This window comes from Bacillus rossius, chromosome 16 (assembly GCF_032445375.1).
Source record: "Bacillus rossius redtenbacheri isolate Brsri chromosome 16, Brsri_v3, whole genome shotgun sequence".
NCBI lineage: Eukaryota > Metazoa > Arthropoda > Insecta > Phasmatodea > Bacillidae > Bacillus > Bacillus rossius.
The window spans coordinates 15,749,590-15,776,199 of NC_086343.1; the positions used below are offsets into that span (position 1 = coordinate 15,749,590).

The 26,610-nt window shown below is 36.6% G+C and overlaps 1 protein-coding gene across 4 annotated transcripts in view; it reads right to left on the reverse strand.

Annotated features, from left to right (window-relative positions):
* Nucleotides 1–598: 598 nt before the first annotated feature.
* Nucleotides 599–26,610, reverse strand: part of LOC134539866 (protein grainyhead) — a 272,758-nt gene continuing 246,746 nt past the window's right edge. The window contains exons 10-15 of one of the 4 annotated variants that reach the window (XM_063382207.1): nucleotides 22,761–22,940; nucleotides 20,471–20,523; nucleotides 17,065–17,202; nucleotides 11,362–11,566; nucleotides 6,749–6,813; nucleotides 599–6,090 (exon numbers count right to left, since the gene is read on the reverse strand). In XM_063382207.1, coding sequence (XP_063238277.1) covers nucleotides 5,964–6,090; nucleotides 6,749–6,813; nucleotides 11,362–11,566; nucleotides 17,065–17,202; nucleotides 20,471–20,523; nucleotides 22,761–22,940 — 768 coding nt within the window. In that variant the 3' untranslated portion in view covers nucleotides 599–5,963. The remainder of the gene's footprint in view (nucleotides 6,091–6,748; nucleotides 6,814–11,361; nucleotides 11,567–17,064; nucleotides 17,203–20,470; nucleotides 20,524–22,760; nucleotides 22,941–26,610) is intronic. The other 3 variants (XM_063382208.1, XM_063382209.1, XM_063382210.1) reach the window with 3 other exon arrangements.

A 26,610-nucleotide genomic window follows, 5' to 3' on the forward strand; every position in this document is an offset into this window, starting at 1 on the left:
AAATTGACTGACATCTGCAGTTGAAAAATTGTTTTGGTTCAGCTTTCCCAGCGCCAGACCTGCGAGAGAGCAGCCTCCCCTGTGGAGATGTGTGTGTGTGTGGACCATTTGGCCCATGTGTTTTACTGGAGATTGCCTTCATAATGAGAATGGCTGTAAGGGAAGATGGAAAACATGAATAGCTGGCTCACGTGTTTTATACCGTTGAGCATGCTCCTATGCTTATGACACACCACACTTGTTTCCCACAACACTGAGATAGGAAATTACACTAGAAGGATAATCACAGTTGGGTCAATGAAATTGCTTGTTTATTGTAGTGGGAGCACTACACAGGCATCTAAAAAATTGACACAGCTGAATTTAGGTAAGCTACCTGGCACAACAGTTTAGTCTAAAATATTAAGATGGTTTAATATAAATTCCAAAGAAATTGAAACAAAAAAAATTTGAATTATTTTTAAATATCACCAACTGTGTTTACAGTTAATAGTTTGTGTCATCAAAAATTGTTTCAGCGAAAGTTTTTAAGTAAATAAAGTTTAGGAATTTTACAATGAATTATAACGGATACAATAGCAATTACTTTTTTGTCTTTCAACCCTTGTTAGTTCCACCCCTTACAGTAGAGGTTTGTTACAAAAAATTTACTTCAGTCAAAAGTTTTAGACAATATTTAAAAAGTTAAAAACATAACAATGGATTCGATAATGTACATGATAGGGAAGTTTTATTTATTTCTTTTTTCAACACCATGATTTTCAATCCCTTGTAATTATGGCTTGTATTATCAAAAATTGTTTCAGACAAAATTTTCAGATAATATTTATAATAATTTAAAACTAATTGAGCGGATTTGATAGTGTGCCTACTAAGGGAGATATGAATTTTTTTGTTTGATTCTACCCTTTTTTTTTTCAACCCCTTGATCAAAGGTTCATCTTGAGAACAATTTTTTTTTAAATAAAAATTTTAGATAATAATTGTAAGGTTAATAAACTGACGCCGACTGCCGGTGCTCCCTCTGGTTCGCACAGGCCGTTATGTCACAACAACACTTACTCTTAAGTGCATCGAACACGTCCGAGCGTGATGTCCGCCGAGTGAGTGTAAGTGCACCGCGACGAACACCAAGTCGATTACAGCACCCGGCCGGGTGTGGCAATGCGCTAAACTATATCATTAATTATTCTTTCAAATCAAAAACAACCAATTTAATAACAATTTAAAAGATAATTAATTCAAGGGAAATTATGTCCAACTGTTCAATAATCATATATTGTGAAATATGTCTTTTAAGTCCAAAACTGGTCGGAGCTGTTTTCCCGCGCTTCACGTGTCCAGGCGCGAGGTGGCAGGGCGCCCTCGCGCTGAGTTGCCGTCGGGGACTCGCAGGGGTCGGTCGCTCCGCGCACGCAGAGCCTTCAGATTTCGCGCCTCATACAAGTCTCAGCAATAGTGTAAGTTCTTCAAATCCTTTTACCAGCTCTGCGCCGACCCCACTCAGTCGCACGTCATTTCGTGCGACTCGTTACTTAATCATTTATTCCCAACAGGGAGATTTTCAACTCTTTATGTAATTTTCCTGTCCAGAGTTTAAGGACAGCGCAAATGAGTTTTACACAGTTTTTAGGCTTCGAAGCCAAGTAATCATTCTCGTCAAAGGCTCCTAGCCAGCCTCGTGTGTCGAGTTCTAATTCGTTAATCTACGTATCTAACTTTCATCTTATTTAAATGTGTAACTTCTACGTGTAGTCTAACCACGTCATAACTGTTTAATAAGTGACTGTAACTTGTATGTTTGTATCTAACCGGACCTACGGACTATTCGGGACTTTTATGTTTTGCAGCAGGTTAGATTGCAACTAACTTTAGAACATTAATTCGTATGTGCTGTCTGACATAATCACGTCAATCTCTGCATAAGCTGTTGCAGCACTGCAACTCCGCGACTATCCGCCGCGTCTTTCACGTTGATAATCGGCCAATATATAAGTCCGCACATACCACTTTACAATCTATCCTGGCCGCGCGCATCATCTACGCATAGAGACTCGCGTGCCGCGACGGTCAGACAACAGACGCGGTCAGTACTTGGACCAGTGTGTGTAACGGTTCTCAATAATGTGCAGTGTCGTGTCAACCAGTTTATTATTTATTCATAAGGCGTCCTGGGTGGCCTGAACAGCCCAGGTAGGTTTCGAACTACGACACGCTCTTGCCTGCAGCCACGAGGCCGAACCCACGTTAAAATCCCTGAGATCACTTTTCAAATTAATAACTACTTAAAAAACTTAGACAGGCAGCGGGAGTGGCGTCAAAACAATTTGGACTGATTCGATGGTGTGCCTACGAAGGGAGTTATGATTTTTTTTGTCCTCCAACCTTTTTTTTTCTAATCCATCAAAAATTTAACTAGACAAAAGTTTTTGGTATTACTCCTATGAGTTATAATACTTCAAACGGATGTAATACTTCCTATATCATAGGAGTTACAGTGATTTTTATGTTTTTTAAAAAAAAATCGTCCCATTTCTACCTCTTTGGTCGGATGTTGCTCATTAATGAAATTGAGTGAAATTTTCCATTACTATATTTTATGTATTAGTTTGGAAGTGATTAGTGAAAAATTATAGCAGTAATTGTGCCTATAAAAATGTATTTTATATATGTATAAACAATTAAGTTGACAATGGTTTTGGGGTCTATAAACCATGAAATGAAAAACTATATAAAAATTTTCCGGAAGTCGCACCATGGTAACGGCTACAATAAGTAGTATTTCTTTGAAATCTATCTAGTAATAATTCTTTTATGGTGCATGCAATTTTCCCCTCAAATTACTATAACTGGAAAATTTCCCAGACTTTTCCAAGATTCAAAGTAAATTCTCTGTCATTCCCTTACAAATTTTCACTTCCCTGACTTTGCTCTGACATTCCAGAATGTGAGCACTCTGTAAATAAATCTGCCGTGCCTGAGAATTTTTTAGTACTATGTCACAGATGTGTTGTCTATGATTGGCTAGGAAATATAAGTCACAACAGTTAAATTCCATGCCATCATAATGAATAGAATTTTTTTTTATATACATATTTTTTACCACGTTGCAGTTCCTATAAACACAACTTGTTACAGTAGTGCCATACTAACTTTATTCATGTCATAAGGTGTAGGCATATAAAGGGTTTAAAGTCCACTCATTTTCATTTTGAAAAATGTTTATTAATTTTAGTCACATTTTGCAGTTACATTTGCAGTGATAAAAAAAAAATGAAAGTATTGCCTTTGTATGACACATGACTGCTTGGCAGCTTCAGAAATAGACCAATATTTCACATGCACTCACATATACACACACTTTTTTTGTGCAAAGCACATATCTGACTTTGTCTCAATATGATGACATTTTAAAAGAACTCTGTTTTATGTTACATTAAAACATATCAAAAGCAGCAATTATAAAGATACACATATTTACAGAAATTTCACACAATTTTATAGAAAAGCTTCACTTTTTTTTTTTTACAGAATCAAACAATTTTCATAAAAGACATATTTTGCTGAAAATGTTACAGTTTTCAACTTTCTTCTTTTTGAATTTACATTTCATAATAGTTCATCCCAAAGCACACGGTTGTAATTTGCATGTTTGTTTGATTATGGCTAAGACTGGCAATATCATTTGTGCTTTTTAACTACCGTTGCATAAATTAATATAAACTACACTTCGATGTGACACAAATCAATAGAGAGACCAGTCTAGCATGGTAAATTTGAGTCACTACAGATGCAAAGAACTGATGTGGGTTTTTATTCAATTCTGAACTTATATATAACTGTTAAAAGTTTATATGCAAAAAAAAATTGTATTTAAAACATGTTGCATATTTTTAGTTGTTTTAATTACAGCTCACAATTTTTTTTACAATAATTTAATTAGAATATTGTACAAAGCTCCAAGATAGAAAATACATATTGACTAAGTACAATGCCTTGTGAATGCATTTATTTCTTAAATAAATAACTTGAGATACCTAATGTTCATAAGATTTGTAATCACTCTCATTGACACGTTTCTTCCAGATATAGGTAATTTTGACATTTTATACTATGCACTACATCAAATTTTATACAGTTAGAGGTTTACATATTAAACTAATACTTTTTTGTCTATAAATTTTTGGATTTCTCACTGTCTTATGAAAATATTTTAATAAGGGTTAAAATCAATTTTTTTTTTTTTTCCATGGAGAAATTTCCACAGCATCCTATATTCTTTTCTAATGTAAGTTTAACACACACAACAAAAATTGTAGCAAAACTGAAATGTCTTAAAGGCACATAGTGATTGCAAATAACTGTTAACAAGTTAACGATACACATTATAAACATGGCCACGAGAATAACAACTTTGATTTTTTTTTACATGCACACACTGTAACACAATTTAGTCGCAAAGGCTAAAGCAGCAGAGAGAGAAAGAGAGGATTTACGTATGTTTCTGTTAGTTTAAAAACTTAATATTATTAACAAAAACTTAACTACTCTAACAATAACATTAATTTTTTTCTCTGACCAACTGCATTATATAAGAACGCTTGTTTGTCATGCGATAAGACGGGACTTTTTTATTTACTGAGGATGGATAATACAGACATATCAGGCACACGCATGGTGTTCTACACATATTTTGAAACATCATTTGCAGCTGACATAGATTCAGCAATAGTATTCATACCTAATTTTTCACACAAGACAAATATTTAATTTGATTTTGATAATTATGGCTACACAGTTATTATACCTACATTGTTTATCACAACATTTTGCACTTATCAAAACACGCATGTGAAGATTATGTCAACTACTCTTTAAAATTCCACTCTATCACAGTAGCCTTTGTTAGAGATAAATACAGTATTGTGTATATTCATTAAAGTCTATCATTATAAAACTTCAATATTTTTTTTTGTCAAGCTAACTTTATAAAATATTATTATCAAAATGAATGTGCTAAAACATAGCTATTAAACTCTGCTGATGAACAGAAACACTACGTACATAAAATATGAAATAATGTCACTGAAATAAAAAAAAAAGCAGTTCCAACTCACAAGTTGTTGTGATGTTACGAGCACTGAATTTTATTCAACAGTGCTGGAGCAAGAAGTCACTTCTTTACAGGTATGATTATGACATTGTGATTGTCTGGACATTACTCTTCCAGGCTGTCGAAGATAATTATGTCTTCTGTGTCTTTTTCGTCGATTTATTTGGACACTTTGAGATCAACAATATCGGCATAATTGTCTCTTTTAAAAACTTGCAAACAAAACAATATTATAATTATAAAAAAAAAGATATAATAACATACAAACTGGGTACCAACACGCGGGCCGACTTACAACCCGAGAAGCTCGTTTCACGCAGAGCTGCGAAGCAGTCCACCTGCGTCACCAATCCTCGCTGCAGCTGCTCAGAGCCCACTTTCCAGATGAGCTCCGACGAAAACCAAGGGTTAAACATTCCTTCAAAATGGCACACCAAGCCCGTCTGGGATCACACACGTACATTCGCGAGTGTGCAGAAGAGACTCTCTTTAACTACAACTCTTGGCACACACGCAGGTAAGCATCTTGAATGAACAGACAGCCCCCTGAGCTCGTGTGCTACAAGTCTCGTCATACAAAAATAAATATAATATGCAGCCAATACAATGAATCTATAAGCAGCCTATTAATATACTTGAATAAAAAAAAATCTTTACAACACTTCCAAATCCTGTGTTAAATATGTCGTAACGCTTGTAACATGTACAAAAACTCGCCATGCTTGAAATGCTTTATTCGAGTTGTTTCGATGAAAGACTTTGGAACCGACAACGGGACCAATTCATGAAAAAAAAAAAAAAAAAATTATATGTGGCACATTTCCGTTTTGGAAGAAACACCTCACTCTCTTCAGTCTATCGTCTCCACTAATGTGATCTCGAAGAGATCGTCGCTATCCGCTTGTTTGATTTCCATAACAAATACGTCTTCGTTGCAGTAATATTTGAGCATGTCGTCATCAATTTTGGCTATAATCCTGCAAAAGAAAAAAAAATACCATGTTAGAATGTTGAATGTGGTACAAATGAGAAGCTATTCTAATTCGTTCTCTGGAAACTGAGAAAAACATTTAGCATGTGATGTGGTCAAAAGTGTTTCACAATTGTTATTTAAACATCTGGAAAAGAAACATTCTAATGTGTTGTGCTGCAAATATGTTGTTTGTGCGTAGTATAGACAAACTACCTATTCTCTGATCTTAGCTACTCTTTCTAATGCAAGAGTTTGAACTGAATACATGTCATTTGTTCTGTTATCAGAGACTATAGTCACTCAATACACTGGTACACTATGTTACACCCTAAAGTACAATCATAAATATTTAAAGTATCGTATATGAATACAATATTTTCTGAATATAGCCGTGTAAAAGTGTGTCTGCATGACATGATGAGTTATTGAGTTATTAGTGCAAGTCATTGTTAAATAAGTTAGTAAAGCCATGATATTTAAAGTTCATATTTGTAGCTATTATTAGTAACGTAATAATTTCCAGTCCAAAATTTCTACTTAAAGAATAACTTTTATTTCATTTTCTAATTTTTTTAATTGTAATGCAAACACATCTACCACAACTTATCTATGCAGGGAAACAAATTATGTTAATTGCTTTACCTACTTTCAGCAAAACTTACCCTTTTTTGTTTTTTCGATACAAGTTACTAATGCTTGAAGTAGAAATTTTGTACTTATTCTCAATCTGGAAAATAAGGAAAACAGATTAACAGTTACTGTTTTTCTTTGGTTTTCAAGATTCACAAGAAGGGAGTAAATTACATTCAGAGAGCCAGTACTTCTCTCAAAGTAGACGAAAGTATCTTTAAAGGATTTTTATGTTTAGTAGACCAAGAAAAGTGACAATGACTACGGTAATTTTTTTTTGTTTCCCCACAATTTTCCAGAAAGTTGAGTTTATATTTTTCTTGAAACCACGTGCTAACTGTTTAACCACGTGGTTTCCTTGCCGTATAGGCATACCGCCGAGTAGGCCTACCTTGTAATGTTAGTTCCTTCTAGCCATACAGAACATGCATTTAGTGTAAAGCTTGCTTACCAAACCAGCAACAGAGTGGTGAAACATAGTGAAACTAGTAAAATAACCACACCAATTATCAATGTATGCATTAATTGACACATTTAGTTTGTTTTTAAATGGAGAAAGATAATCTATAAGCCAAATTTTTGTAAGTATACTATAGTGTTAGTTAATTTTTTTTTTCCTATACGAAATCAATTTTAAGTTTCTGTTCAGGCTACCCTAAATGACCGTTAGCATGGTAAGATGCAACAGCAACGTTAGTGATGATCGACTTCAATTTATTGGGATAGTGTGCGTTAGTACCGTAACCTTAGAGAGGTATGTATCGGGTAGATATGTTTACCTAGAAATCATTCTGAGGCATTTATTCAGGCACCTGATAGTAGTAGTAGTGAATTCTGAAAATGTGGCAGGAGTAGAAATAAGTTTGTTTGAAATTCTAACAAATGATAATTTTTTTAATTAACAGTGCTCAAATTTCATATAGCTAAGAAGTTTGAAAATCAGATGAGTAGCAACGCATCAAGAAAAAATATCACTCTCTTGTGCTGCAAGTGTAGACAAAACTAGAATATGCTGTGTATGAATATTTATTGCTCAGTATTTATAACACTTTTTAATTCAATATTCTTGACATGAAATTATTGCATAGTGATACGATAGTGACCTTAATTTTAATTATTATTAAAAAAGGCATAAATAAAATTATTATCTTTCAGGTAATAGTTTCTGTTATAATTTTCGCAATGTAAGTTAAAAGGTTTTTAAACCATTCAATTTTCACACATACCTATATTTGTCTTTAATTTTTTTTTTTTAATTCAATGTGTTATGTTTAATCGTTGTTACATAAATCCAACTAAACAAAAATAATAATAGTATTCCAAATCTATGCACATTATGAAACTATATTGCACTGTACATAGCATATATTTTCAAAAAAGTGTCAGATTTGCTAATAATAATCAATAATTAGATAAAAACACAATTTTTGAAATTTTGTCCCTTAATTCGTTACATCATCACGCACAGGCTATTTAATATATTTCGATGGAATTTTTAGCACGATAATAGTATGTGTCATGAAGTACGGTTTAGGAAATTTACATCCCGATAAGTTATGTCGTTCCTGCAGAACACACACCTTGGTTTTGCAAGCGTCGCTCTGAATCTATTACACGCGAGGTCACGGACACATCTAGAAGCAAATTAACTGGTTAAAAAATAACGCAACGATGAACACGTGATCTTGGATGTAAAAGAACTGAGTTACTGCATGTTATTCGTGTTTGTATTTGAGGATTAAATAAGATTATGTTCACAGTTTAGGTACCTACGCAACATTTCCACGCTGTGTCAAAAACTACTAAAGTTGTTGCTTGATTATGAACTTGATATCAAGAATGCTTTGTTGTTAAAAAGAAGTGTTGAAGTTTCTATAATTTAGTAAAGCTCTTATTGTTTTTTCAAATTATTTTTCTTTTTATTTTAAAGAAACACTGGCTCTCCCAATATTTTAAGCAGTAAAACACAGTCATGCACACAAACTATTACATTGGCCACAATGTAATTAAGTACACAACATATTATTTTTTAATCAAACAAAAATAGATAAAATATGCCTTGGGCTGTTACCTTAGTAAACAAAAATATCGTATTTTTGGTTAAACAACCAACAAATGTTTCGTAAACCGTGAGTTTTATCTGAAACATCCTTTTGCGAATTAAATTACCAACAATATATATTTCTTTATGTTTTGAATTTCATTACTTTGTGACCAAATTAAATAATATGCAAACGTCTGTACATTCTCTTCACTGTGCAGTAGAGTTGATAGAGTGAAAACACATATATTACAACTTCTATGAAATCATGGGTTTAAATTCTTTGAGGATTCGTTTGTCATTTATAAACTTTTTCATTCACTTATTCATAAAATAGTTGTAAGGTAAATGCTAAGCTTAAAGTATAAAATATGAACTACAAACATTTTGTTTCAAATCAAAATCTTGACCTAATGTATTTAGTCGCATAAGTATATTTAATGACTCCTATGGAAAATTTATTATTGTATTTGAGCTGTATCTCTACTGCAAAGTCTATTTTCGATCTTAAAAAAAACTCTCTAAAAATACAGCACATTTATTAACAAGCTGAGTGAGAACTTCAAGTACTATTCACTAATGACAAATATAAATATTTGAATTGAAAAGAAAAATATGACCAGTATTAAATTGAAATGGAGGTACTCTACAAATTAAGTTAGCATATACTTATAAGTTATTTTTTATATTCATAATTTAAAAACTTAGTACATAATATTTTTTAGGAAAATATTGAAATCCTTGTAGTTCTCACTTGTTAGATTAACATTAAACTATTACACAATTATACACAGTAACTGGAAATATGATTAATAAGATTTTAATATAAGATTCTAATGAGCATGTTAAAAAATTTTTTTTTTACCCTGAACCCCATCGGAGGTTTGAAAAAGAAACAGCTCTTGTATTGTCATGTTTTCCACTTATTGCACGCATAGAGGCCTAGACCACTCAGTGAGGTGACTCGTGTCGGTTATGGGGCCCATCTAGTCAGGGGCGTATCTGTGTCAGTGAGGTGACGTGTGGTGTTGCTTCTAGCGCTGTGTCGTCTCTGAACTGGCGCGCACTCTTCTCGTAGTGCACGGGGGCAACTATGAGATACAAATAGTAACCATAAACAATGATAAAAGTGCAACGCAAGTACCTGTAGTGTTTTCAATAATATGTACTGGGTGTTTTAATGCCTCATATAATTATGGAAACATGCATTTTTTTATTCTTTTTCACTCTTCCAAAAACCGAAAAACTCGTCGCCATCCGCCTCCCGTTAATCCGCACGTAGCTGCACCCTCGGCAGGAATACACTGTGATTTTTTATATTTTTTAAATGGATCAGAAATATGTGAAATTACAGATATTTGTGAATTTGTACATTTACATGAAAACAACTGTATCACCACAAAATAGCGTTAGCAGTTGTACTGGGTTCGGATTCTTACCCGGGCATTTACGCTTCGTGTTGTCCCAGTACCTCCAATAGCTTTCCAGTGTTAACTGCGCACATAATAAGCATGATTCAACAAGATATAAAACTATGAGCCAATCTTCGTGTGAAATACTCAGTATGGTATCCAAGTTTATACCTTGATCCTCATGGCATGATCCTGTATGATTGATCCTGTGGTAGATGATGCTTGCTGTTTTAAATTAGTAATGTCGAGAGATCCTGGACACAACAAAAAATATTACAGTACAAACAATGTTAGGAAGTAAAAAAAATATTTTTTGGAATTTTATTTTATCTGATAGTATGATCAATATTCAATGTTACAATTTTTGTGGAATTCAGGATCTTTCGATGTACTAAATGAAAACAGCGAGCATCAAGTACCTCAGGATCAATGTATCCAAGATCATGCCATTATGATCAAAATATCGTAACGGGACGATTTGGGAAACTCTTGCCAATCATCATCATTGGTGAAGCGCGAGACAGTTCAGCTTTTTTACACTCCGCGCCGCCAGGTTCGCTGGCATCACTTCCTTGACCAGAGTTTCCCGTATCGTCCGAGTCACAACAATGCGTGGTGTGGTCCGGAGGAAGGCGCTGTGTGCCAAGTGTGTGGTCAGGGGCGTCAGTTGGCCAATAATTATTCATTTTATATTTTTGACGTGACAACGTCTAATAAATCGATGAACGCTGGCTGCACGCACGAAAAAGTGTCCCGTTACGCTCATTGTACACTTGCGCCGCATCTATCTCTCTTCCACCCGACTGTTTATTAAGTGAAGTGAAAAGTTAATGTGGTTTTCATTGCTTATTACTACAACAACAACAACAACAATTTCTGCAATAAAGGTCAATTATTCTTGCATTTTTAAAAATCACGTTAGAGCGCAGCGCTGTCGCCCGCTGTCATTCCCCCCGCATACCCTCCACCTATCATTCACTGCAGCTCAAGGTCGTTCAACGGGAGGGGGAAGGGTTTTTTTTTGAAGAGTTTGACACTTGTCCGCTAGGGACCACCACAAGTCGATGCGCTTGAGATGGTGGCGATTGCGGGCGGTGAATTAACCAACTACCTCAAAACCGTATAAGAAATTTTTAACCTGGGCTTGCGACTTCTATACAGTATATATCATATTCAAAGGTGGTATACTGACCGCGTTGAGCAGGCCCTGCGCCGTGGGCGGCACCACGTGCAGCGGCGTGCACGTGTCCTCGCCGTCCTGCCGCACGTACAGCATGACGCGCTCGCTGAGCGGCGGCGCGCCCATCAGCCGGCTCTTCTTGAGCGCCGGGCCCGAGAACACGGTGCCGTCCGTGGTCAGCCCCGCCGGCCCGTCCAGCAGGGACTCCTTCTTGTCCCTGCGCGCACACACCACCGCGTTCCGTGAATCGAGCCCGCCTGAAGTCGGGATTAATGCACTTTTAAAATGCTAAACTCAGAGGTGGCCCACCGCCCCCCTCCCCCCCCCCCCCACCGCCAAACACCATGACTCACCCCCTCCTAACCTAATGATGCGCCCCCCACCCCCCCGGGCCCGAAATTTTGTATGCCATTCTCTCAATGATTTACTCAATTATTTTATAATATATTATACTTTTTTTAGTATTATATTTTATCATCATTTTGCATTAATTTAAACTGATTTTCTAATAATAATTTTTGGTCATATCAGGTTAATATTTCCATCCTGAACCGACAGATGCCAAACTGCTTTTGATGAGGAAAGTGCGGGGGTTTGCCATTTTGATTTGCAAGATCCTTTTCAATTATCAAAGCACCAGAAACGTATTTTCACATTAGAAGCTAATAATATATACATTTTTCTCGTCTTTTAACCACCCCCCCCCCCCTGAAATCTTAATGACGCAGTCTGCGTCGTTACCCCCCCCTTGTGGGCACCCCTGCTGAACTAAATATGTAAGATCAGAACTCGACATTGAATTTCTTCTTTTGATGCACAAAATTCCATCATCTGCCACCATTTTCTCTCCAAGATCACAACTATTCAGCCCCCCCCCCCCCCCCCCCAAAAAAAAAAACCCTAACGCCAAAGGCCACTTGTCTTTCAAAACAAACAACTGAGTAGTAACACTGTGCGACTCAACACACCACATACACCGCGTGACGTACCGCGTCGCTCGTGCCACCACACGCCAGTACCCTACCCTCCTCCTCCTGGTTTTCACGTACCAACATGGCGGACGTTCGTTTTACACTTGCATCAGCTGTTATTGACGACTGTAGTTAGCTCGGGAGAAAATTAGATCAAAATATTACTGTTTAGTATATCCATAGGTATACATTAAAGAGTCCAAAACGAATTTTCATAATATAAATTGTAATGATATGAGTTGACGTTTTTTTTTCTCCCAATTTAACCTCCAATACAGGTACAGCTGATACATTTGTAAACAAACGGCCGCCATAATGGAACGTGTAGCTCCATATGTATGTTTCCCTAATCTCTGGGAGAAATTCTAATTGCAGAGACTGAAACCTAGCTTTTTTTGAAGTAGTTGTGGGCCTACCTGCCAGATAGTGGCTATCGTAACATACTGCCAACATAGCCATATCGATTGTGAAAAAGTAATGCGACGGATATAATGAGGCACAACAAAGCAGTGAAAAATTAATTTTACTTTTATCTTGGCAGCCACATATTTTGTGGGTGTGGCCATACTAGAAATACTGCACATCCTATTCACTTACATAGAAAATTATTTTTTTATTACAAAACATTAAGTGTTTTTTAGTCGTCAAGTAGTTAAATCATCATAATAAAAATAAAACTACCGACGAGTTATTTTTTAGTCGTTATGAGCCCACAAAACAGATAGCGTCACACATCGAGCAAAACATGGTTTCAGTTGCCATTGTAAGAGTTGCACTTCTATATCATCCTCTTTGTTCTATGGGAAAATATACACTGTTACACTCAAAGAGTATACAAGTCAACACACACTTCACTCACAGGTTAAACTTATTTTAGTTTTATTACGAACGATATCAGGATTATTACATAATTCCTCGGGTTCAGGATCTAGCTCTTTTAAACACATTTATATCCATTTTAATAAAATGTCGTTCAATTTGTATTTCCGTATCTTGATATTCATGACAAAAAACTATGGACGTTCAAAATATGTTATTAGAAACTGAAGGTGGTGTACATTGATGGTCTAAAAGAATGTAGGTTAAGCTAGTAGTTCCACAAACCATCTTTGAATCCTAAAATTACGATACTACGTAGTTTACATAAATGCCCTTTTAAAGCAATTCACACAAATTGGTTTGAGTTGAAGTGGTATCTATAAATACCGTAAATTGGAATTTACCACTCAGTGTCTTAAAGAATAAAATGATACATTCAAATATACATGGACGCACAAAAATTAACATAAATGTTGGTATTTTAAAAAAAACTTTTACCGAGGTCTCCCGATTCCTTTACAATTAGGCGCTACTCATTATTTTATAATTATGCATCCAATTAAAAAAAATTATTTAAATACATCAGACAAGCATGCCCCAAACACAACGACCTTTTGAAGAACGCGATTTAAATAAAAATGACGCCAACTGGTGTAATATTTTTTGATAGAAACTTTTTTTTAGAAAACATTTCTTAAATAGTGTCCTTAACACAAAAATGTTTACGAACCAAAATAATCGTATCAAGAAAGTAAATTACAGTTAATTCACAATGAAAATGATTAATCATTATTTATAATTTAGCTCTGCACGTGAATGACATTCTGATGTTGGTACAGACGAATCGTTAGTGTACAACAAGCGCATCATTGGCCCCATCTAGTGACTGTTCCCTGGTTACACCGTCAGAAATTTTCACCTTAAATTTACAAAGAACGCTTGTTACATCTCATCCAGGGATGTTCGTAAAATTATCGTTATCTTCCGAAGATTCACGGGTACTAAGGGCGATATTCCAAACCTTCTGGGTAAGGTAGTGTTGGGATACTACCGTAACCTAGGTGCCATGCGCGAGGCTAGAAACAGGTTTCAACGCATTCTAACGGACGTTTCGCAAACAAAACCATCGCACAAAACCAAAATAGAACCGCATTTCTAATCTTCTCAAGTACTTTTTAAGTTGAGATTATTTCTTGTTATGACCATTGAAGTGTACAGCGTGTATTCCAGGATAGTTTCGCTATCATAAAGTTAGTTACGTCCCCCTGATGTTCACAAAAAGTGACTATATACGAGTTAATGGCGCCGGATGTGGATCCGCTACCTGGACGAAATCAACGAAAAATTGAGCTCTGCGCATGCGCAGAAGTTTGGGCAACAGTTCGGCAACGTATGTGACGCATATTTGCAATTGACCTTGAGACTAAAAAAATAATTCGCGAAATTTCCGTGTCTCTACTAATGATTTGTAAGACATGTTAACTGGATATGAATGTGGATACTAGACTTCTCGTGTTGAAGGTTTTCCATTGACTCACAGTCCTTTCAAGCAACTTTGTGGTCCAATCACTGAAGCGGCATGAAGGTATAGGTATGTAAATGGATTCTAACCTACCGAAAAACGAATCCGCGAATGTTTCCGGTTTCTATTGATAGAGACCGGAAACAATTCCCTGTTTCGATGAGATATAGGATATATTCCAATGTCCTCTACAAGGCTGCAGACTTAGAAGCCGTCTCAAATTGGACGAATTGGATTTTATAAATATCCTGTTGAGGGTTTCTCAGTGACTTAGAGTCCTTCCCATAAACTGTGAACCAATAGCAAAATCAGCACAGAAGTAAATTTAGAGTTTTAGCCTATCACGAAATGAATCAGCGAGTATTTCTGGTTTCTATTAATAGAGCCTCGATCATTTCACGGATTCGTTGGGTAGTGAAGTATATTTGAAGAACATTTGACGATTGGACTTCAGTGCTCTTGACACGCCCTTGACACGATCCTGAGCCAGTTGTAAACAAGGAGATGTGGCTACCCAATCATGTAACCCGCTAAAAGATGTGACTTTGTTATTGACCAATCGGCACTCTAAAAAGCCTAAGATATGTCTTAGCAAAGTAAGTCGAACCTGGAGTGAAAATAGCCCGCGACATTATCGTGGCTCTACGTATTTTTGATAAAGACTCCGCAATATTTTCGTTATTTTCTGGTTTCAGACTAGACTCCACTTCTTTTTTTATACGTAAACCAGTATTTTTTATTTTATTTCGTTGGTGTCTGTCCCATTTTATCTTTATTCGGATTGCATGTGGTTGGATAACATTAATTTGTATAGTTTATTTTTTTGGTTTCTTGTTCTTCGGGGAGTCAAACTATCCACGAACCAATGAAAGTGCCAGTAAAACGTATATTTGTATACATTCTACCCTGTATTGAAATAATAACGCGAATTTTTACTTACTACCAAATTATAGTATTTTATGATTTAATTAATTTTAATGAAATTAATTTTTATTTATAAATTTTCTTTTTCTGTAATTTATAACACATGATTAATTCATTGTTTAATAATCAATAATTAAATATTAGTTATTCATTCAACGTAATAAGAGACGTAAAAATTTCGCGGGTTAAATTATAATTAAGTTGAAATTTTAAAACGTGTAAGGTCTTTTTTAGAATGTCTGTAGTCGGGTAACAAACAATCTGTCTTTTCACGTCCGGAGATTCATTACACTTAATGCTAGACTCATCTTTCCTATACATAATTAAGTATTGTAAGATCTCATTATTCAATAACGTGGTAACATATTTTGGTAGGTAAGGAATTAATGAGTAACCACTTCTTCTTGTTTATAACTGGCTCAGTGTCGACACAGTCGACTGCAGTCCAAAATGTGTTTCAAGTATACTTTTATACCGAATGAATCCGTTAAATAATCTTAGCTCTACTCACGTTCTATCAATCACAGATTTGTGTTTTATTGTGTTATTCTTTAGTTTTACTGTCGTCGCCGTTATTTAGAGACTGTCCCTGTAAATTTATCACGGTATCTCTTTCAAATCTGTCGACTGCTTGCGATTTTTTGTCATCAAAGTAACGCCATAAAAAAATTAAATTAAATACATGTCGAAGCCTAGTGTCCAAATGGTTAATACAATATATCCAACCTATAAAGGAAAAAAAAAACTGGATTTTTACTTCGAAAAATGAAAAACCGTTGACTTGGGCCAATTCAAAACTAACTTTTTTTTGTGTGACATAATCTGTTTTTTTTTTTTAAATTAACAATTCCTTCTGCACATACTTTGCAGCAAATTGTTTTTTTTTATCATAAGTTATGTGAATATGCAATAATGCAAACAGTAGATGTCTACTTGCCAGTGCTACCAATCTAAGCGATCCACACACTGTTCTCCCCGCCAAAGAGCAAAGCAGACGAAAGGAAGACGTCACATCTCTCAGACATGCAGCGGGGGAATGCACCAAAGCGCGCGTGTGTGTGCGAGGCGGGAAGCCTAAGATGTCCATCAAGTTCTGTCCCTGCCCGAACACGCCCGAATATTCACCTTCGGCCAACCTCGGGTTTATTTATATATATTCATATATCTCTGTTTATTTTAATAATGTAGCTATACTAACCTAACTAACCGTCCATAGTGTTTTAAAGTGTTTTAATGTAGCTAACCTAACCTACCACTTTTAATATTTGAATTCATTTTTCCTGCGCAAAAATGAAACAGATCCCGAAGTTGGCCGAAGGTGAATGTTCGGGGCGTGTTCGGGCAGGGACAGAGCTTGATGTACATCTTAGGTCTCCCGTGCGAGGCAGGCAGGCAGACAGACAGACAGACAGAGAGATAGAGAGAGAGAAAGACGAGGGTGGTGGCGGCAAGGGTGGGGGGAGTGTAGTGTCTCCTTACCCGGGCGCGTCGGGTGGGAAATGGTTGTGGAACTTCAGCGTCTGCATGGTCGGTTTGCCAGAGTGCAGGAGGAAGGGGGAAGGCTGCTTGCCAAGCCCGTGCTGGTGGGCCCCTGAGCTCGCCTCGCCATTCGACATGCTACAGCACAAACAAGCAACAAGACCGCACTGTCAGTCAGAACAAAACGTGCGGTAGCCTGCAACTCACGTAGTTTCGGTTCCCTACCACGTTCGTAGCAACTTCGGATTTCTCTCAAAAATTGAAATTAAAGAAATCGAAGGGTTCGGTTAGGTTAGGTCATTCACAACATGCTTGTTTTCATTGGAAACTTCTGATTTAGCAGCTGAAGTGGTGTTAATACCAAAACGCAAAACTTCGGAAATCTTCGGAAATTCTTACAGGGAACAGAAACTACGTGATATGTAGGCTTCCCCCAAACGTGTCGCGCCGCGTCTCCACCTGACATTCACACATCCCGAGTCACACACCTCCCGAACAATCCGCTTTCGTGCATCTTCGTTCCCACCCCCTCCCCTCCCCTTCCAACCATCCCCACTACTTTTTTTTTATGGCCACGTATATTTTATGCAAAAAAAAATATTTCCAGACCAAATCTGGGTGTTTTAAAAACGTTGTGGCAAGCAAAAAAACCGCGTCCGGAATGGCCCGGTAGAATATGGTTTATCTTGCAGACAACCGCCAGTCACTACGGAAATCACGAGGGAATAATTACTAGTTTCAGGCATAAACGTATTGCAGTCTAATAAATTTTCTGAAAAAAAAAAAAAAAAAAAAAATTCCCGCGAGAAATACCTACTTGCCCTCACCAGAAATTAGTAATTTTTATTTCCCCTCCCCCACCCCCCTCCTCCGTGAATGTAGGTTCTCGCATGTCTATGTTATCGTAATTTACATGAAAGTTTAATTACGTTAGGTCAGCAACATTAAAAAATACGTAAAATATTTATTCAAATAAAATAATATTTATCACGAAAACTGGTTCTTTATTAAAAATTTTTTTAAACAGAACAGTAGGTTTTCACAATTCTAGGTCATAGTAACAAAAATGAAAGGTTGGCCAAGTCAGTTAAATAAATAATATGTACAAATAGTTTTAAGGTATTAAAAAATTTCCAAGTATTAGTTAATTGGTTTTTTCCCCAGGTGGGTATAGTTTCATACGTACAGAAAATTACAACAAAAATCCAGCGTTAGTTAGGCTGTGCAGTTTTCACAAATTATACGTTAAATTGTTCTGAAAGTATTAAAATTCCCGCAAAATATTGTACTTTTTGTTAGAGAGGGGTATGTTTTCGTAAGTTAAAATTAAATATTAGTTGGGTTGAATCAGCGACATTAAAAATTCCATATAATCGTAAAGATGTATGAATTCTCGTACTTTTTTTTTTTTTTTTAAATTTTCCCATAGCGAAGTTGCACGAGTGAGAGGAAATCTTCGGATATGTTCGGGAAATGGTCTGGGATCAGAGAATCTTAGGATTACTGACATTTACACTCAATATGCTCAAGCTCTACACAAAAAAAAAAAGGTATTTTAGAAGACATTATTTGAAAACTAGTTGCCAAAATATTTGTTAGATTGATAGGGTTTTATGTAGCAATTTAATGCCAATAGGCTTAAAGGATTTCATTAATTATTATGATTCAGTATTTTTTATTTGCTTATAAAATACATATAAATTGATTTCAAGGTTCTTAAAACCATTAAAGAAGAAATAATTGAATTTATGTAACTATTTACAATATATAATATATCATCAATTAAACTTCAATCATGGTCAAATACACAAAATTACAGAAGCAAAACCAAGAACACGTACATCCTTAGGGCGAAAGGAATCTCCAAAAATTTTTTGAGCTCCGAAGAACCTGGGTACCGACTCAGCGCTCATAAACATGAGTCATGCCCTGGGGGGGGGGGGGGGGGGGGGGGGGGAGTGTTAGGATTGAATCCACGACTAACGCCAAGAGGATCCTTCGCAAATTCTCTAATACGTGCCTGTGGCATGTATGAAACTAAGGTTTTTCACAGCGCAGCAAATATTGTTGTCTCTCAAATTATCATACAGAAACATTGAGCTACAACATACATTTTGTAAGCACCACAGAAATCTGTTAAAGTTCAATATTATATTTGTAGCGTTAAACATTTTGGCAAATAGGTTTCAAAATAAAATGCTTCTAAAACACGCAGAATTATTTCTACAGAGCGTAATTTACTATTACTCACGATAGACAGAGTCTGAACTCAGAAAATAACGCTTTTTTTTTACTAGTGGCAGTATTGTACACAGTTATCAGTGCTGTGTTTATACCTAACAATATCATTACCACAGCACAGTTTCAACACAATTACTTAGTTATCGGTTGATTCTTGGTCTTCTCTTTACTATGAATGTTACCCGCGGCAATAAGCAAAAGTAAGTAAAAGTATCACAGGTGTTTCAGAATATATCTAGTGTTGGAAGATTACCGTGGACAGGAATTAAGTCTGTCCAAGGCTCTAAAAGTTATTTTCTAACACTTTGCAGTAAATGTTCAGCAAACTCCATGATTAAATAAATTAAACACGCCATTTGAATGGATCACTTACAAATCCAGCTAATTTATAATTTAATAAATCCCAGAGAGATAAAACATATATACTTATTTTATTTTTATTTTTAGAATATCACCCTGGAAAATTTAGAAGAAAAATTAATTTTTCTCTGTCAATACTTTTTTTTTGCATTAATTTTGTTGTTTGAACACTACTAGTGTGGTCTTGTTGGACTTCAAATTACTATGTTACATACGTATTTAGAAATGCGATGCATAAAATTCCAATTTAAAAAAAATGTAAGTATTATAAACATTTTCAAAATACATTATGACTTGCAAAAAAATATTATTGAAATGCTCTTCCGAAAGAATACATTTAGAACAAATAATAATTTAAAACTAAAATGGAGATGCAATTTTCTTAAAAAAAATGTTTTATTTATTTATAAGGGGATGATGAGAGTGTATTTATAACACAAATTTCACTAACAACCATGTTGGTAAACATTTAGATAGTGATTCTCATGCATTCCCCGTAAGCTGAGCAACATGCAAGTAAAGTATCACCAAACCATTTTAAGCACAGCAACCAAGAAATGACCATTATAAACTACTACCTGTAACTTTTTAAACATAAACATTCAGAAACCACATATTTTTAACCATATAGAGAACTCGTGTATTGATTCGCCTTAGACCAGATCTCGCACCAGATTACTGTAACAAATCAATTCTTTCTTATACCTTCTGCTGCTTTAGTGCTTTCAGGTTTTTGCAGTTTTATTTTTACAGCATATCTGGCTAGATTAATGAAAAATATTAAAAATATTTTGTGTAAACTTACGTTGAGCTGTCTGTCTCGTGGCCATAAAATCCTTGCAGCTCCATCGACGTGAGCTAAAAAAAAAAGATAGTAAAATTAGGTAAACTAAGCAATTAACGTTAGAAAGGTTGATAGTAAAAATTTGGTTAACTACACGAATTCTGTACTTTTTAATCTATTCACAAAAATGACTAAATAAATAATTAAGATACAGTAGAACCTTGATTAACCGGGGTAATGGGGGGAAGGTCAGCACGGATAAGAGAAAATCACGGGTAATCGAATTAAAATGTATTTCGGTTATACAATACAGCAAAATTTCGTAAGTAATTTATTCACGGGTAGTTATAGTACGTTTGTTTGTCCACTAGTTTCTAATTCCAATACGTAGTTTTTAGTTGTACTCCTTTCTTGTCCCTTCCCTAATTAATTACACTTCGCGGGCTTGGTCCACCCTCCCCCCCCCAAAAAAAAGTTTTATTTTTAATTGAGAACCCGGTTAATCGGATTCCTGGTCAATCGGGTCACAGATAATCGAGGTTCTACTGTACTTGTTCCTATTCAAACAGACGTCATGTGAAATCGGTTACTTGGGAATATGCGCTAACACAAAGGTGACCGGATGCAAGCTAACAATAAACAATCAATGATTTGTCCTTGATTTAAATTAAAAATAAAAATATTTTTATAGAAATTTAATTTTATATGCCAAAGAAGCAAACTAAAAATTTTGCAGATCCTTACTGGTTGATAAAAAAAAAAAAGTGGGTACGAGTTTTTATGTGATAACGGAAAATTTTCCATAAGGTGCAAAAATAAATATATTATGTACGAGCCAGTAAGAGTGTTATAGAAGCCTGTGGAGATTCCCGCAGGAAGAAGCTGAGTGATTACGAACAAAACATTTTTCGTTAAACTTCAACTATTGGTGGACCTTCGGACGGTATATTCCGTAACCTTTGAGTAGGAACTAACATTTCGGACGTTATTTGTTACACCGGCGCTACGTTGTACACCACGTAGGTATAAATCAGTTAGTTGGTGTTGTGAAACGAATAAGAGGTTAGCGATGTAATTTAACTACAATAAGTATTAAATAACGTGAAAATTTTAGCGGCACGATTTTCCTTTATCACAGCGGTGACTGTCAATGAACCAAGTTTAACGTATACAAAATTTGAGGTTAGAAACTGTTACGGTAGTATTTTTTATCCGTGGTTTTATGTTTGATACGGCAATACACAGGTATTACAACTCCGACGACACAAAATTTATTTCACTACATATTTATAGATTAAATAATCATCAAACAAATCAGCGACAATTTAAATGTCCAAGATAAACATAAAATGTATTTTTTTTTAAATTTATCAGTGTAACAGACTTATCACATTTCACTGACAAAAGAGATTGTTTAACACAGAGGTTGCTGGCCCTTCGACGACACAATTTTATTTCACTCCATATTTATAAATTAAATAATCACCAAACAAATCAGCGACAATTTAAATGTACAAGATAAACATAAAAAAAAGTTTCTTTTCTTTTTTAATTTATCAGTGAAACAAACTTATCACATTTCACTGACAAAATAGTTGGTTTAAACACAGGGGTGTTTCTGGCCGTTTGAAAGTCACCGTGGCCAAATAAGTCCCGCGTATCGTGACCGCGCGCGGGAAGCCTTTATTTTCACAGACGAGAGAGCCAAATGCCCGATCGTGCATCTTCGGGGATTTTTTTTGTTCATTGTGAATAAATATGGCGGTGTTGATGAAAGGATACTAATGGTCAACTAAGGTTAGGTTAGCTACATTATAAATACTTTTAAAACATTGTTCGGACGGTGGATTTGGTTAGGATAGCTACAGGGGCGCAATAACTAAATTTCCAAAAAAAAAGGGGGGGGGGGCAATATACCTTTTTATAAAGAATCATTGATCCCCCCCCCTATTGAAGCGGGGGGTGGGGGGGTCAAGGGGTCCTCCCCCGGGGGAAAAAATTTGTATTTCAAGGTGGAAAATGGTGCTAGTTAAGCAGTTTTTATTATCTAAAAATTGATTACACAGCACACTTTCTTTGCCCCCGTTTGCCCCCCACTTCAAGGTTTCAGAAGGGGGAGAGGGGGGGGGGCAAAATACCCTTGGCACCCCCCCCCCCCCCCTTGTTGTTGCGCCCCTGGATAGCTACATTAAAGATACGGGAAAAAAAAAAAAAAACAACATGAACTTCGGGCAACTTCGGGTTTTGGCCCTCTCGTCTGTGGGAAAAAGGCCGCGCGCTGGTCGCGTGACCACGTGCTCTCCCGCCCCACCTTGTCGATGTCCTCCGCCGGGGTGAAGAGCACCGGCGGCTTGCCCAGGTCGCTCATGCTGTAGAACTCTGACCGCTCTGCGGCCGGGTGGTACAGGTCCTCGATCTTCTTCCTGCCCGTCACAGACATCTTCCTCTTGGCCGCCCGGCGCTCCTCGTCGCGCGTCTTGCGCTCCGCCCCCTGCGCGCACACACACACGCCCTCTCTCGCGTCAACCTCCCCTCTCTCTCTCTCTCTGGCGCACAGTTACAATCAAGCAAACATTTGTTTATGTACGGCGAAAACAAATATTTACTCGCTGCAACAAAAATTTTTGCTAGCTTAACCGAACTCGGCAAGTAAAAAAAAAAAAAAAAAATTGGTTGTCTGTAAAGTCGGTTTACGGACGATAGTTTAACGTGACAACGTCATAACAAAAAAAAATTGATGAAACGATTGCATACTTTTATGAAAAAAAATTTAAATCTTTTTTAATTTTAATAACAAAAGAAAAAAAATATTTGAAATTAATCTAGTAAACAGATATTTAAAAATGCAAGAATAATTAACCTTCATTGCCGAAATTGTTGTTGTAATAAGCAATGAAAACTACATTAACTTTTCACTTCACTTTATAAACAGTCGAGTGGAAGAGAGATAGATGCGGCGCAAGCGTACAATGAGCGTAACGGGATACAGCGTAACGGAAACTGTGTGCGCAACGAGACACTTTTTCGTGCGTGCAGCCGGCGTTCATCGATTTATTAGACGTTTTCACGTCAAAAAAAAAGATTGGTTACACCTAACGAACTATAAAGTTGAGTTAAAAAAACATTATATTTGTTTTAATTAACAAATTATATTTATTTTGCCATATACAAACAAATATTTTGTTGAGGCAAACAATCCTTTCTCTCAGTGCACGCAGTTTCCTGGATTATGGAACGGAAAAGTGACAGGGCTTGCTCTCCCAACAGAACATGAAAACATAGAAAAGAATATAAAACTTTTTTTTTTTTCGTTTATAATGAAGGTTAACTTTAATTTCTTGCTAATTATAGTGTAGCAACACTCACTTCATGATGGAATTTTTTTTACTATTCTTCCCCCACGAGTTCTTTACAATCTATTTGGAATAACTTTCAGCAACAGCTTTTAAACAGAAACTGTTTGTGTTTGTTTTGTTCATTTTATTTAAACATTTACTAAGCGCCGGCCAACATGCAGACATGCAGTCTGAAATTAGGCTGGCACTATAAAAGCATGAAAACAAATAAGATAAATATAGAAAAAAAAAGGGAAAAAAAAAATCAAATGTGAAGTGTAAAGGCGGATATCCAATCAGTCATACACAACACACAGAGTAGTGAATACCGTCAACATAAAAAAAAAATACTGGTAGTAAAATATGAATACAAAAGAAAATATCACGTTTAAAATAAATATAGCTACTCTTAGATATAAACTATGGAAATTAATAATTAATGTTACAAAAAGTTAATGAGAATATTTTTTTTATTGTTAATATTTCGTGTGTTCAAATACAGACAACACCTATGCCACTACTGGCGTAGGCCCAGTACCATTACACACGTGCGTGTGTTAATAATCAACCTGAAATCAGGGAAATTGAATGAACAGAGTTTCTCTGAAGATCCAAAATGGCGGACGAGCGGGCACAGACGAGCGCAGCGCTCCCGTGTCGGCCCGGAGAACCAGAAGAATTAGCCGTGGAATCAACAGGTTTACACGCACAGAAAGCGTTAGCACCGCGGCGAAGCTCCACGACAGCCTAAATAATTTTCCCCTTCTCCCTTCTGCCTTACTCTCCGTGATCATCGCTTCTTTTATTTTCTCTTTGTTTCTTTTTTTTTTCGCCCCCTCAAGTTAAAAGCCTTCCGAACGACGTCTCAGCTGAAGAACGAACCATCTACCTCCTCCTTTTTTTTTTTTCCTCCGGAGACTACGGCAGAGTAACAAAAGATTCTGTGTTCGCGTTAACTTGTCCCAAAATTTCACGAGCTCTCAACTGCCACCTGTTTTCGAACACTGACAACCACACGGAGATTTTTGCAAACACTTTGGACAGAATAAGAGTGGCAACAAGCATAAGTATACCATTGGTACTACTTTTATGAACAACTGTCGGATTTCAGACAAGTTACATGACACCAACGATAAAGATAGTTAGTTTTGAGCTCAACGGCTACGCGCAATTTTTTTTTTTTTTTTTTTTTTTTTTTTTTTTTTTTTTTTTTTTAAGTTTTCGAGACTACACCGACATGAATTAAAGTTAGTTTTCAGGATCGACACAGGAGCGCTGCGCTCAACTCGCCCGCTCATTTATTATAAAGGGGAAAGCAGCACTTATTATTCAACACCAAACGTACAATTGCAACCATAAATATCTTAGGAGAAAATAGTGCCGGGGAAAGAGGAGTTGATTCGAGACCGGCAATAAATATGGAGATTAAACACACAATAAACATAATTTATTAACTTGGCGGAAAGAAAAGCTTCGTGTGATGCATTGCCGTCGGTGTGAGGCTGAGTAACAACGGTGAAGGATAGCTGTAGGAAGGGAAAGGGCAGGGAATTAAAATGGCTGGTGGCCGCCCGGACGAATAAAAACACCTTCGCACACCGGGGGGAATTTTTCATCCCTCGCCATATAATTTTTTCCCTGGCCGTCACCGCACAGCAGAAAACATTGTCGCCGTCGGTAATTATCCACCGTTGGTCGTCGTTCGCAGCCCGTCTTGTTTCACAAAGCATCATTAATTAAACGTGTTCCTTCCTTCACCAACATCCCCCTCCCCTCCTACCCTCTCGCAACACCGACAAATCCCTTTAGCATGCGGAGAATCTCGGCAAAGACAGCAAAGGAATGGGGAGCGGTATAGAAGGACCGAAGTGGCAGGGTACAGGAAAAAAAAAGTTTAATTTCCTTAAAAAAAAAAAAAAAAAAAAAGACATTTCTTTTAGTTGCGTCAACTGTCCGTATGTCCATACATGTTTACAAACGGCGTATACGTTTCTCGCTATCGGAGCCCATGCCCTTGATTGGAATTTATTAAAATTATTGGTGAAGTAAAAGAACCATCCTTCACTCCTTCTCTGGTTGGCCCTCATGGGAATAGTTACCGGGGGAGCGAATGTGCTCAGTTGTATAGACCGCGTAGAATTAAATGTCCATGTGAGAAAAATCTTAACCTGCGAACAAAAGCTGTACCTACACGTTTGCTGTATAGATCATGGTATGGTTTGTTTCAGTTTCTAGAAGATGTAGATAGACGTCTTTAATTTATGCCGGATGACATGATATAAATATATATAATATAAATAATTCTAAAAATAAAAAAATTAAAAAATCATCATTCCCGTGGAGAGACTTAGCTCAATCACTACCTTTATGTCCCGTTCCAGGTTATTTTCCACAAGGTTAAACGTTCCGACTTTTCGAGTGACTGAAATGTCACAAGATGAAGAGAAAAAAAGAAGCGTACATCGCTTACCCTTTTTGCATAATCAGCTGGCGAAGTTTCATTTCTAAACATCCCTGTGGAACTGCAGGCTCCACCCCCGCGCCGCTTCGTCGCCATGGAAACCCACCCCTCCGGGCCGTGGCGCGTCTGCCCCAATAAAAGAATATTACGATCGTTCCCTTTTTTGGGACCGGGCTTATTTCGCTTCGGCGACGACGACGACGACGATGCTGCTCTCTCTATCCCAAAGTCTTTCCCCCCGGCTTATCTGCCGCATGCCATCGCGCCCGGGCATAAAACCATAAATTCTTTGATGTTCCGTCCCTCCGGGGTCCCCCCCCCCCCTCGACGTCACTTTCTTTGTTACTGTCGTTACTAGATCCTCC